Source organism: Salmo salar, chromosome 26 (assembly GCF_965601325.2).
Source record: "Salmo salar chromosome 26, fSalSal1, whole genome shotgun sequence".
Lineage (NCBI taxonomy): Eukaryota > Metazoa > Chordata > Actinopteri > Salmoniformes > Salmonidae > Salmo > Salmo salar.
The window spans coordinates 55,400,676-55,415,340 of record NC_138316.1 but is presented as its reverse complement, the minus strand read 5'-3'; the positions used below and the strand labels follow the sequence as shown (position 1 = coordinate 55,415,340).

General features: G+C 47.9%; 1 protein-coding gene and 1 pseudogene across 1 annotated transcript in view; one reads left to right on the top strand and one right to left on the bottom strand.

The window, feature by feature from the left end:
* Positions 1–14,665, bottom strand: part of LOC106588105 (solute carrier organic anion transporter family member 3A1) — a 73,118-nt gene that overhangs the window by 48,410 nt on the left and 10,043 nt on the right. Inside the window, exon 2 of the mRNA XM_082969872.1 lies at positions 13,765–14,224. Coding sequence (XP_082825998.1) covers positions 13,765–14,224 — 460 coding nt within the window. The remainder of the gene's footprint in view (positions 1–13,764; positions 14,225–14,665) is intronic.
* LOC106588108 (hatching enzyme 1.2 pseudogene) lies at positions 2,909–4,086 on the top strand (annotated as a pseudogene).

Here is a 14,665-nt window from a genome sequence, read left to right as displayed (position 1 = left end):
GACTGAGGGACATATGGCTGATCTCCATCATACTACTGACTGGGGGACATATGGCTGATCTCCATCATACTACTGACTGAGGGACATATGGCTGATCTCCATCATACTACTGACTGAGGGACATATGGCTGATCTCCATATCATACTACTGACTGGGGAACATATGGCTGATCTCCATCATACTACTGCCTGAGGGACATATGGCTGATCTCCATATCATACTACTGACTGGGGAACATATGGCTGATCTCCATCATACTACTGACTGAGGGACATATGGCTGATCTCCATCATACTACTGACTGGGGGACATATGGCTGATCTCCACCATACTACTGACTGGGGGACATATGGCTGATCTCCACCATACTACTGACTGGGGGACATATGGCTGATCTCCATATCATACTACTGACTGGGGAACATATGGCTGATCTCCATCATACTACTGACTGGGGGACATATGGCTGATCTCCACCATACTACTGACTGGGGGACATATGGCTGATCTCCACCATACTACTGACTGGGGGACATATGGCTGATCTCCATATCACACTACTGACTGGGGGACATATGGCTGATCTCCATCATACTACTGACTGGGGGACATATGGCTCATCTCCATCACACTACTGACTGGGGGACATATGGCTGATCTCCATCATACTACTGACTGAGGGACATATGGCTGATCTCCATCACACTACTGACTGAGGGACATATGGCTGATCTCCACCATACTACTGACTGGGGGACATATGGCTGATCTCCATATCATACTACTGCCTGAGGGACATATGGCTGATCTCCATCACACTACTGACTGAGGGACATATGGCTGATCTCCATCATACTACTGACTGAGGGACATATGGCTGATCTCCATCATACTACTGACTGAGGGACATATGGCTGATCTCCATCATACTACTGACTGAGGGACATATGGCTGATCTCCATATCATACTACTGACTGGGGGGACATATGGCTGATCTCCATCACACTACTGACTGGGGGACATATGGCTGATCTCCATATCATACTACTGACTGGGGGACATATGGCTGATCTCCATCACACTACTGACTGGGGGACATATGGCTGATCTCCATATCATACTACTGACTGGGGGGACATATGGCTGATCTCCATCATACTACTGACTGGGGGACATATGGCTGATCTCCATCATACTACTGACTGAGGGACATATGGCTGATCTTCATCATACTACTGACTGAGGGACATATGGCTGATCTCCATATCATACTACTGACTGAGGGACATTTGGCTGATCTCCATGCACCTGGATGGATAAATGGATGTGCTTTTCATTTATCACCTGTAACTTTAATGAAGATATAACAGTATATTTGGGTAATAGGACGGCTATTTCACAATCCATAAACTATGAGAACAGGGTGTTTCCTGCAAACAAAGCAACTTAAACCCCTAGTGAGGACTGTTTAAGACAACATGGCTAAGAGAGGTCCATCAGTGAGCTAGTCCCACCCAAAATAACCCTAATGGATGAGCTGAAGACTGGATCAGCTGGAAACCAACCTGTGTGTGTGTGTGTGTGTGTGTGTGTGTGTGTGTGTGTGTGTGTGTGTGTGTGTGTGTGTGTGTGTGTGTGTGTGTGTGTGTGTGTGTGTGTGTGTGTGTGTGTGTGTGTGTGTGTGTGTGTGTGTGCGTGCGCGTGCCTGTGCCTGTGTGTGCAGGCCCGGTTCTAGCATTTTGTGGGGCCCCCCACCAAGGGATCCAAAAAATATTGTGGCCCCTCTCTTGAACGTTAAAGTACATGCCCTGCAGTTCTACACATTTTGCCATGTTAACCCCTAACCCCTAACCCTAACCCCTAACCCCTACTCCTAACCCTAACCCCTAACCCTAACCCCAAACCCCAACCCCTAAACCCTAATCCCTAACCCTAACCCCTAACCCTAACCCCTAACCCTAACCCTTAACCCCTAACCCTAACCCTTAACCCCTAACCCCTAACCCTAACCCCTAACCCTAACCCCTACTCCTAACCCCTAACCCTAACCTCTAACCCTAACCCCTAACCCCAAACCCTAAACCCTAATCCCTAACCCCTAATCCTAACCCCTAATCCTAACCCCTAACCCTAACCCCTAATCCTAACCCTAACCCCTAACCCCTAATCCTAACCCCTAACCCCTAATCCTAACCCCTAACCCTAACCCCTAACCCCTAATCCTAACCCCTAACCCCTAACCCTAACCCTAACCCCTAACCCTAACCCCTACTCCTAACCCCTAACCCTAACCTCTAACCCTAACCCCTAACCCCAAACCCTAAACCCTAATCCCTAACCCCTAATCCTAACCCCTAATCCTAACCCCTAACCCTAACCCCTAATACTAACCCCTAATCCTAACCCCTAACCCTAACCCTAACCCCTAATCCTAACCCCTAACCCTAACCCATGTTAATGATATCTGAGTCATACTGACAAATAAAATCTAAACATTGTTAGCTGACAAGGCTGACTGAGGGTCAGTGACTGACAGAACAAGTGAAAAACGGCTGATGCACAGCCACATTTAAAACGTGCACCTTGTGTATTCTACTAATTTAACTCTCAACAGTAAGTTGAGACCCCGACTGAGTTCCCTCCCCCCCAAAAAAAAATAATATGGTTCCATGTTTGGGGTCGGCGACCGCTCATGTCGCTTATGCCTGCAGCCAGCCCTGTGTGTCTTTCCAGTAGTCCTAATGGTGGATTTAAAGAAAAACTCCAGCCTAGTAAGTTAATCCTTGTGTAAACTGTAGGTGGAGTCCTCCCTTCACGAGTTGATTTAAAACTAACAACATGGACCCCAACCCTTAATCCTCCTGCAGACACACCTATAGAGGTCTGTATAAAAGCCCAGGACTGACCAGACAGAATCACACATCAAGAATCAAGACTCAAGGAGTCATCCAGAGTATCTCTACTGCCAGATCCAAGGAGTCATCCAGAGTATCTCCACTGCCAGATCCAAGGAGTCATCCAGAGTCTGCCCACACACTGAAATGGAGCAAAGCCCCTCTCTCGCCATCCTGCTGCTGGTACTGGGCCTCTCTCAGGCCCAAATGGACCACAGTGGACCAGCCATGTGGACAGACCACCTTGAGGCTGTAGACATCACTGAGAGAATTCTGAGCGCTAATAACGGCTCTGATGAGATGCTGATGGAGGGAGACCTGGTGGTACCAAGAACCAGAAACGCCATGCTGTGCATGCAAGGAGGAAACAGCTGCCTGTGGAACAAAGCCTCTAGTGGATATGTCGAAGTGCCCTACGTAACAGAAGACAGCAGATTCACTCCCTCCAACAGGAAGGAGATTGAGGACGCCGTCCAGTCGTTCCACAGCAAGACCTGCGTTCGCTTTGTGCCACGTGGCAACCAGAAAGACTACATCAGCTTTGAGAGTCTGAACGGCTGTTACTCCTCTCTCGGGAGAATTGGAGGGAAACAGACGGTCTCTGTTAACAGCGTCGGCTGCATCTTTCTCGGCGTCATACAGCACGAGACCCTCCACGCTCTGGGATTCCAGCACGAGCAAACCAGGAGCGACCGTGAACAGTACGTCAGGATCAACTGGAGTAATATCGATTCTGGCATGGCCTATAACTTCGATAAACAAAACACCAACAACCTGAACACTCCCTATGACTACAGCTCTGTCATGCACTACGGAAAAACAGCCTTCTCTATCAACGGGTTGGACACCATCACCCCCATCCCCAACCCCAACGTGTCCATCGGCCAGAGACAGGGGTTGTCCACCACTGACATCCTGAGGATCAACCGACTCTACAGCTGCTGAGAGGAAGACGTCAAGTCACAGGACGAGGAGAGTGAGGGGAAGATGTCTACAATACATCTGACACATTATCCAGTGTCCTGTTCGTTCAAATCATCAGCCCGTGTGTTATTCACAATAATTCACGTCTTCTCATGGCTTATTGCCTTATCGTATTTAGATGAAATAAATATTTTGTAGTACAGAACAATGTAGTTTTCTGTATCACTTTGGATTGAAACATAGAAATAAAAGCATTTGAAAAAACATTATTGAATCTTCTTGTGTTTTTCTGATGACACGTTTCCTCCGATGTTTCTGGAAGTTGCTGTTAGCCTGGTTCTAGCCTGCTGGTAGCCTGGTTCTAGTCTGCTGGTAGCCTGGTTCTAGCCTGCTGGTAGCCTGGTTCTAGCCTGCTGTTAGCCTGGTTCTAGTCTGCTGTTAGCCTGGTTCTAGTCTGCTGTTAGCCTGGTTCTAGCCTGCTGGTAGCCTGGTTATAGACTGCTGGTAGCCTGGTTCTAGTCTGCTGGTAGCCTGGTTCTAGTCGCTGGTAGCCTGGTTCTAGTCTGCTGGTAGCCTGGTTCTAGTCTGCTGGTAGCCTGGTTCTAGCCTGCTGGTAGCCTGGTTCTAGCCTGCTGGTAGCCTGGTTCTAGTCTGCTGGTAGCCTGGTTCTAGTCTGCTGGTAGCCTGGTTCTAGCATAATGGTAGCCTGGTTCTAGCCTGCTGCTAGCCTGGTTCTAGCATAATGGAAGCCTAGTTCTAGCCTGCTGGTAGCCTGGTTCTAGTCTGCTGGTAGCCTGGTTCTAGTCTGCTGTTAGCCTGGTTCTAGCCTGCTGGTAGCCTGGTTCTAGCCTGCTGGTAGCCTGGTTCTAGCATAATGGTAGCCTGGTTCTAGCCTGCTGGTAGCCTGGTTCTAGTCTGCTGGTAGCCTGGTTCTAGCCTGCTGGTAGCCTGGTTCTAGCCTACTGTTAGCCTGGTGATAGTCTGCTGGTAGACTGGTTCTAGCCTGCTGGTAGCCTGGTTCTAGTCTGCTGGTAGCCTGGTTCTAGCATAATGGTAGCCTGGTTATAGTCTGCTGGTAGCCTGGTTCTAGTCTGCTGGTAGCCTGGTTCTAGCCTGCTGGTATCCTGGTTCTAGTCTGCTGGTAGCCTGGTTCTAGTCTGCTGGTAGCCTGGTTCTAGTTTGCTTGTAGCCTGGTTCTAGCCTGCTGTTAGCCTGGTTCTAACCTGCTGTTAGCTTGGTTCTAGTCTGCTGGTAGCCTGGTTCTAGCCTGCTGGTAGCCTGGTTCTAGTCTGCTGGTAGCCTGGTTCTAGTCTGCTGTTAGCCTGGTTCTAGCCTGCTGGTAGCCTGGTTCTAGCCTGCTGGTTGCCTGGTTCTAGCATAATGGTAGCCTGGTTCTAGCCTGCTGGTAGCCTGGTTCTAGTCTGCTGGTAGCCTGGTTCTAGCATAATGGTAGCCTGGTTCTAGCCTGCTGCTAGCCTGGTTCTAGCATAATGGAAGCCTAGTTCTAGCCTGCTGGTAGCCTGGTTCTAGTCTGCTGGTAGCCTGGTTCTAGTCTGCTGTTAGCCTGGTTCTAGCCTGCTGGTAGCCTGGTTCTAGCCTGCTGGTAGCCTGGTTCTAGCATAATGGTAGCCTGGTTCTAGCCTGCTGGTAGCCTGGTTCTAGTCTGCTGGTAGCCTGGTTCTAGCCTGCTGGTAGCCTGGTTCTAGCCTACTGTTAGCCTGGTGATAGTCTGCTGGTAGACTGGTTCTAGCCTGCTGGTAGCCTGGTTCTAGTCTGCTGGTAGCCTGGTTCTAGCATAATGGTAGCCTGGTTATAGTCTGCTGGTAGCCTGGTTCTAGTCTGCTGGTAGCCTGGTTCTAGCCTGCTGGTATCCTGGTTCTAGTCTGCTGGTAGCCTGGTTCTAGTCTGCTGGTAGCCTGGTTCTAGTTTGCTTGTAGCCTGGTTCTAGCCTGCTGTTAGCCTGGTTCTAACCTGCTGTTAGCTTGGTTCTAGTCTGCTGGTAGCCTGGTTCTAGCCTGCTGGTAGCCTGGTTCTAGTCTGCTGGTAGCCTGGTTCTAGTCTGCTGTTAGCCTGGTTCTAGCCTGCTGGTAGCCTGGTTCTAGCCTGCTGGTTGCCTGGTTCTAGCATAATGGTAGCCTGGTTCTAGCCTGCTGGTAGCCTGGTTCTAGTCTGCTGGTAGCCTGGTTCTAGCATAATGGTAGCCTGGTTCTAGCCTGCTGCTAGACTGGTTCTAGCATAATGGAAGCCTAGTTCTAGCCTGCTGGTAGCCTGGTTCTAGTCTGCTGGTAGCCTGGTTCTAGTCTGCTGTTAGCCTGGTTCTAGCCTGCTGGTAGCCTGGTTCTAGCCTGCTGGTAGCCTGGTTCTAGCATAATGGTAGCCTGGTTCTAGCCTGCTGGTAGCCTGGTTCTAGTCATGATGGTAGCCTGGTTCTAGCCTGCTGGTAGCCTGGTTCTAGCCTGCTGGTAGCCTGGTTCTAGCCTGCTGGTAGACTGGTTCTAGCCTGCTGGTAGCCTGGTTCTAGTCTGCTGGTAGCCTGGTTCTAGCATAATGGTAGCCTGGTTATAGTCTGCTGGTAGCCTGGTTCTAGTCTGCTGGTAGCCTGGTTCTAGCCTGCTGGTAGCCTGGTTCTAGCCTGCTGGTAGCCTGGTTCTAGTCTGCTGGTAGCCTGGTTCTAGCCTGCTGGTAGCCTGGTTCTAGTCTGCTGGTAGCCTGGTTCTAGTCTGCTGTTAGCCTGGTTCTAGCCTGCTGGTAGCCTGGTTCTAGCCTGCTGGTTGCCTGGTTCTAGCATAATGGTAGCCTGGTTCTAGCCTGCTGGTAGCCTGGTTCTAGTCTGCTGGTAGCCTGGTTCTAGCCTGCTGGTAGCCTGGTTCTAGTCTGCTGGAAGCCTGGTTCTAGCCTGCTGGTAGCCTGGTTCTAGTCTGCTGGTAGCCTGGTTCTAGTCTGCTGGTAGCCTGGTTCCAGTCTGCTGGTAGCCTGGTTCTAGTCTGGCGGCAGCCTGGTTCTATTCTGCTGGTAGCCTGGTTCTAGTCTGGCGGCAGCCTGGTTCTAGTCTGCTGGAAGCCTTGTTATAGTCTCCTGGTAGCCTGTTATAGTCTGCTGGTAGCCTGTTATAGTCTGCTGGTAGCCTGATTCTAGTCTAACGGTAGCCTGGTTCTAGTCTGCTGGTAGCCTGGTTCTAGTCTAACGGTAGCCTGGTTATAGTCTCCTGGTAGCCAGGTTCTAGTCTGCTGGTAGCCAGGTTCTAGCGTGCTGGTAGCCAGGTTCTAGCGTGCTGGTAGCCTTGTTATAGTCTCCTGGTAGCCTGTTATAGTCTGCTGGTAGCCTGATTCTAGTCTAACGGTAGCCTGGTTCTAGTCTGCTGGTAGCCAGGTTCTAGCGTGCTGGTAGCCTGGTTCTAGCATAATGGTAGCCTGGTTCTAGCTTGCTGGTAGGCTGGTTCTAGTCTGCTGGTAGCCAGGTTCTAGCGTGCTGGTAGCCTGGTTCTAGTCTGCTGGTAGCCTGTTTCTAGCCTGCTGGTAGCCTGGTTCTAGCATAATGGTAGCCTGGTTCTAGCTTGCTGGTAGGCTGGTTCTAGTCTGCTGGTAGCCTGGTTCCAGTCTGCTGGTAGCCTGGTTCTAGTCTGGCAGCAGCCTGGTTCTATTCTGCTGGTAGCCTGGTTCTAGTCTGCTGGTAGCCTGGTTCTAGTCTGGCGGCAGCCTGGTTCTATTCTGCTGGTAGCCTGGTTCTAGTCTGCTGGTAGCCTGGTTCTAGTCTGGCGGCAGCCTGGTTCTATTCTGCTGGTAGCCTGGTTCTAGTCTGCTGGTAGCCTGGTTCTAGTCTGGCGGCAGCCTGGTTCTAGTCTGCTGGTAGCCTGGTTCTAGTCTGCTGGTGGCCTGGTTCTAGTCTGCTGTTAGCCTGGTTCTAGCCTGCTGGTATCCTGGTTCTAGTCTGCTGGTAGCCTGGTTCTAGTCTGCAGGTAGCCTGGTTCTAGTCTGCTGGTAGCCTGGTTCTAGTCTGCTGGTAGCCTGGTTGTAGTCTGCTGGTAGCCTGGTTCTAGTCTGCTGGTAGCGTGGTTCTAGTCTGCTGGTAGCCTGGTTCTCTGGTCATTAGGTCTCTGTAGTCACTGTGTAATTAGGCCTCTGTAGTCACTGTGTCATTAGGTCTCTGTAGTCACTGTGTAATTAGGTCTCTGTAGTCACTGTGTCATTAGACCTCTGTAGTCACTGTGTCATTAGGCCTCTGTAGTCACTGTGTCATTAGGTCTCTGTAGTCACTGTGTCATTAGGTCTCTGTAGTCACTGTGTCATTAGGTCTCTGTAGTCACTGTGTCAGTAGACCTCTGTAGTCACTGTGTCATTAGGTCTCTGTAGTCACTGTGTCATTAGGTCTCTGTAGTCACTGTGTCATTAGGCCTCTGTAGTCACTGTGTAATTAGGCCTCTGTAGTCACTGTGTTATTAGGTCTCTGTAGTCACTGTGTCATTAGGTCTCTGTAGTCACTGTGTAATTAGGTCTCTGTAGTCACTGTGTCATTAGACCTCTGTAGTCACTGTGTCATTAGGCCTCTGTAGTCACTGTGTCATTAGGTCTCTGTAGTCACTGTGTCATTAGGTCTCTGTAGTCACTGTGTCATTAGGTCTCTGTAGTCACTGTGTCAGTAGACCTCTGTAGTCACTGTGTCATTAGGTCTCTGTAGTCACTGTGTCATTAGGTCTCTGTAGTCACTGTGTAATTAGGTCTCTGTAGTCACTGTGTCATTAGACCTCTGTAGTCACTGTGTCATTAGGTCTCTGTAGTCACTGTGTCATTAGGTCTCTGTAGTCACTGTGTTATTAGGCCTCTGTAGTCACTGTGTCATTAGACCTCTGTAGTCACTGTGTCATTAGGTCTCTGTAGTCACTGTGTCATTAGGTCTCTGTAGTCACTGTGTCATTAGGTCTCTGTAGTCACTGTGTCATTAGGTCTCTGTAGTCACTGTGTTATTAGGTCTCTGTAGTCACTGTGTCATTAGGTCTCTGTAGTCACTGTGTCATTAGGCCTCTGTAGTCACTGTGTCATTAGGTCTCTGTAGTCACTGTGTCATTAGGTCTCTGTAGTCACTGTGTCATTAGGTCTCTGTAGTCACTGTGTCATTAGGCCTCTGTAGTCACTGTGTCATTAGGCCTCTGTAGTCACTGTGTTATTAGGTCTCTGTAGTCACTGTGTCAGTAGGCCTCTGTAGTCACTGTGTCAGTAGACCTCTGTCGTCACTGTGTCATTAGGTCTCTGTAGTCACTGTGTCATTAGGTCTCTGTAGTCACTGTGTCATTAGGTCTCTGTAGTCACTGTGTCATTAGGTCTCTGTAGTCACTGTGTCATTAGGCCTCTGTAGTCACTGTGTTATTAGGTCTCTGTAGTCACTGTGTCAGTAGGCCTCTGTAGTCACTGTGTCAGTAGACCTCTGTCGTCACTGTGTCATTAGGTCTCTGTAGTCACTGTGTCATTAGGTCTCTGTAGTCACTGTGTCATTAGGTCTCTGTAGTCACTGTGTCATTAGGTCTCTGTAGTCACTGTGTCATTAGGTCTCTGTAGTCACTGTGTCATTAGGCCTCTGTAGTCACTGTGTCATTAGGTCTCTGTAGTCACTGTGTCATTAGGTCTCTGTAGTCACTGTGTCATTAGGTCTCTGTAGTCACTGTGTCATTAGGCCTCTGTCGTCACTGTGTCATTAGGCCTCTGTAGTCACTGTGTCATTAGGCCTCTGTAGTCACTGTGTCATTAGGCCTCTGTAGTCACTGTGTCATTAGGTCTCTGTAGTCACTGTGTCAGTAGGCCTCTGTAGTCACTGTGTCAGTAGACCTCTGTCGTCACTGTGTCATTAGGTCTCTGTAGTCACTGTGTCATTAGGTCTCTGTAGTCACTGTGTCATTAGGTCTCTGTAGTCACTGTGTCATTAGGTCTCTGTAGTCACTGTGTCATTAGGCCTCTGTAGTCACTGTGTTATTAGGTCTCTGTAGTCACTGTGTCAGTAGGCCTCTGTAGTCACTGTGTCAGTAGACCTCTGTCGTCACTGTGTCATTAGGTCTCTGTAGTCACTGTGTCATTAGGTCTCTGTAGTCACTGTGTCATTAGGTCTCTGTAGTCACTGTGTCATTAGGTCTCTGTAGTCACTGTGTCATTAGGTCTCTGTAGTCACTGTGTCATTAGGCCTCTGTAGTCACTGTGTCATTAGGTCTCTGTAGTCACTGTGTCATTAGGTCTCTGTAGTCACTGTGTCAGTAGACCTCTGTAGTCACTGTGTCATTAGGTCTCTGTAGTCACTGTGTCATTAGGCCTCTGTAGTCACTGTGTCATTAGGTCTCTGTAGTCACTGTGTCATTAGGTCTCTGTAGTCACTGTGTCATTAGACCTCTGTAGTCACTGTGTCATTAGGCCTCTGTAGTCACTGTGTCATTAGACCTCTGTAGTCACTGTGTCATTAGGCCTACAAAACGTAGTGACTGGTCAGAATCAGTCCCTCAATCAACCCCTTAGTCACTCCATTAGTCTTGATGGTGATTTAAATGTAGGGGAGAGATTAATATGAGAGTTAATCCAGGGATAGTACTTGTTAGTTAGAGACAGAGAGTTAATCCAGGGATAGTACTTGTTAGTTAGAGCCAGAGAGTTAATCCAGGGCGTGTACTTGTTAGTTAGAGATAGAGTTAATCCAGGGCGTGTACTTGTTAGTTAGAGCCAGAGTTAATCCAGGGATAGTACTTGTTAGTTAGAGCCAGAGAGTTAATCCAGGCCTAGTACTTGTTAGTTAGAGCCAGATAATGTTGTAAAGAATGGACTCATTATGATATAGTGTTGAATTGAGTTTTTCTTCTCATATACTAGCCACTGTATTCTGCCTGTTGTGCTGATGATAAATGACCTCATTACCGTCTGTTACTGTCCAAATCATTCTCTCTCAGCACTTAACCCCTATGGGTCAGCAACTGGTGGCCCGCGTGCCAAAACCGGCCTGCCAGTCATTTGTTTTGGGCACCCCAAAGCTTTTTGCAAAAACATAATAATAATAATAATTGGTCCAAAAAGACTAAAACCGCCAGGAATTCTGCTAAAAAAAGAACTGTGATTGTTATCAAGCTATGAAATTACTGTTATTTCCAATTACAATCTCTTTTTGGGTCAATTTAGAGTGTACAAATTATTATAATTATGTTCCGTTCTCCCAACCATCGGCTCTGACATGAATCAGCCCTAGGCTGAATGTAGTTACCTATCTCTGCCCTATGGTGTGCGTTTCCAAACACATCACAGGAAAACTAACAAGTAGTTAGTCATGTTCCAATAGGTTATATTGTCACTGATCAGGAAACCAACTTCAACTCCAAGCTCATGAAGCAGCATCACAGACAGCATGGCACAACCCCTTACCACCCTCAGACTGATGGGCTGGTTGAACGTTTCAGCGAGGTGTTCCGAGTTATTTTGTTCTAAACAGTATATACAGAGAGAACCTGCTAGAATTGTGGTTAGGTGTCAGCCGTGTGCGTACTTGTGGTGAAGTCGGGTGCAGGTGAGCAGAGAATTGTGACCAGGTGCGCACTTTATTTCGGCAGGAGAGAGATTACAGACGGACGCAGCTGCGTCAACAACAAAAAAACTCCAGCCAACAAGGCAAAGTGTAAAACGCGCAAAAACAGTCACAAAACATCAAATGTTTAACAATTCAAACAAGCTTTGTGAAATAACACGGAAAATAACGAACGCCAGCCTGGAGCGTTACAAAACACGTAACACACAAACAATCTCACACAAAGACATGAGGGGGAACAGAGGAATAAATACATGTAGTGTGATTGGGGGAATGAAAACCAGGTGTGCAGGAAACAAGACAAAACAAATGGATACATGAAAAATGGAGCGGCGATGGCTAGAAAGCCGGTGACGTCGACCTCCGAACGCCGCCCGAAACAAGGAGAGGAGCCGACTTCAGAGGAAGTCGTGACATTAAGGGCTATTGTGGTCAGGGAGTGGCCCTCTTGAGGATACCGTAGGATAGGGGGCGCCACAGCGCATTTTGAAAAAAAATCGTTCCCATTTTCAACGGCCTACTAATCAAACTCAGAAGCTAGGGCATGCATATACTTATTATATATGGATAGAAAACACTCTAAAGTTTCTAAAACTGTTTGAATGGTGTCTGTGAGTATAACAGAACTCAAATGGCAGTCAAAACCCCGAGACCGATTGAAACAGGAAGTGGAATTCTGAATTGTGGACTCGACTTCTCATCTTTCCCTATAAATAACACCGTTAACCATGGTTCAGTGAGCACTTCCTATTGCTTCCACTAGATGTCGCCAGTCCTTTCACAGTGGTTTGAGCCTTATAGAGTCAAAACTCAGTGAATGAGACGAGTTTGAAATTGGTCACAGGGGATGGGCCATCACCATTATGACGCCGGCGGCCATGTCTGCCCCCACCTTTGGAAACGGGTTTTAAAGGCCATGACATCATCCCCCTCGAATCTTATTGGCTCTCTTGGTGTTACAGGCCCTGAAGATTTATGTTATACAACGTTTGACATGTTTGAACGAACCTACATGCGGGAGCATCGCATTTTATCCGGAACTTCAGCCCTGCGCTTGGAGAGAGCCATAGGACGCGCTACCAACATCAGGCTAATGGAACGTGAAGTATGGACTTTTTGACCGAAAATACATCTGTTGTGGACCTGGGATGCTTTCTGATGAAGACAACTAAAGGTAGGCGATTATTGACAATATTATACAAGATGAGATGTGACATGCGATTGTTTCCAAGATGGCGCCGAGCTCTGTATATTAGCTAATTTTCTGAGTATCGCATCTCCTTTTATCGCAAAATGTGATTACCCAGTAAAGTTAATTTAAAATCTGGTATGACGGGTGTTCTCAAGAGATATTCATCTATAAATGTTAGATTGACAATATAAATTTAAAAAATCGTTATAGGATAGTAATTTAGGGAAATGTAGCATTGTTTACCGGGACGCTTTTGAGGGGAAATTATGTAGTCAACCTCAGACAGAGATGTAAAATGCTGTTTTTATATATAAATATGACCTTTATTGAACAAAAGAATGCATGCATTGTATAACATGATGTCCTAGGGGTGCCATCTGATGAAGTTTGTAAAAGGTTAGTGCTGCATTTAGCTGTTTTTTGATTATATGTGATGCAAGTGGTTGGTCGGAAAATGGCTATGAAGCTGCTTTTTACGATGGACTCATCTAATATAATCTAATGATTTGCTTTTCCTGTAAAACCTTTTTGAAATCGGACGACGTGGGTCGATTCAGGAGAGGTGTATCTATAAAAAAAAAAAAAAAAAAAAAAAATTAATTTTTTTTAAATTATGATTTTTTTTTAATGCTAATTGGCGATATGATTTTTCGCTGGATTTTGATCCCGGTGACGGGATGAGACGCTGAAGAGGCTGACCTCTATATACAGTATAGAGAGGACTCAATACTTTCTTCCTAATGCGTGTGGTCCTACTTCATATACAGAGAGGAGTAACAAGTTGTTCTGTTATTGTCACGCCCCTGACCTGAGAGAGTCGTTTTTCTCTGTTTGTTTAGGTCAGGGTGTGACTTGGGGTGGGCATTCTATGTGTTGTATTTCTATGTTGTTTTTGTATTTCTTTGTTTTGGGCCGAGTATGGTTCCTAATCAGAGGCAGCTGTTTATCGTTGTCTCTGATTGGGAACCATACTTAGGCAGCCCTTTTCCCCACCTGTGTTTGTGGGTAATTATTATTTTCTGTGAGTGTTTACGGCACAGTGCGTTACGTTTCTTACTGCGTAACTGTTTATTGTTTTGGTTTCGGTTTCCTTCAATAAAGATGTGGAATTACCGGCACGCTGCGCCTTGGCTCCTTTATGACAGGGAATTTGAGGATTCAGAACGTGACAGTTATTAATATGTATATTATATAAGGCTGATATCCTCACCTATATACAGAGAGGAGTCTTTCCTCTTGACGTGGTCGTCTATGTAGGACACCCCTAGAGGCTGTACCGGCGTAGCCCCGAACCCCAGCAGTACCTGGGCCCCTATCAGCATCAGGTACATCATGTTGGTGTTGGACTTGTTCCCACACAGGAAGGCAGAGTCTCTGCCCTCAGTCCTGGTCATGTTGGAGCACACATCTCTCCCATCCTCAGCGTGCCACCCGTCCCCGGCCTCGTACTCGTACTGGTGGGTCAGGAACTCTGGCAGGGCGGAGAGCAGCGCGCCCAGCGCCATGACCAGGCCCCCGCAGCCAATCAGACGCGGACGGTGGGCTTTTGCGCCGAAGTAGCTGACAAATAGGATAAGGGCCAAGTTGCCGATCTCGAAGCTGCTGGAGATCACGCCCACGTCGGCGGACTGCAGGTTGAAGCGGCGCTCCAGGGTGGTCAGAACACTCACCTGGAATAGAAACACAACACAACGTTATATCTGTCTGTGTAGTGTGGGGGAGAGGGCTATCTGTCTATGTAGTGTCTATGTAGTGTGGGGGAGAGGGCTATCTGTACTATGTAGTGTGGGGGAGAGGGCTATCTGTACTATGTAGTGTGGGGGAGAGGGCTATCTGTCTATGTAGTGTGGGGGAGAGGGCTATCTGTCTATGTAGTGTGGGGGAGAGGGCTATCTGTCTGTGTAGTGTGGGGGAGAGGGCTACCTGTCTATGTAGTGTGGGGGAGAGGGCTATCTGTCTATGTAGTGTGGGGGAGAGGGCTATCTGTCTATGTAGTGTCTATGTAGTGTGGGGGAGAGGGCTATCTGTACTATGTAGTGTGGGGGAGAGGGCTATCTGTACTATGTAGTGTGGGGGAGAGTGCTATCTGTACTATGTAGTGTGGGGGAGAG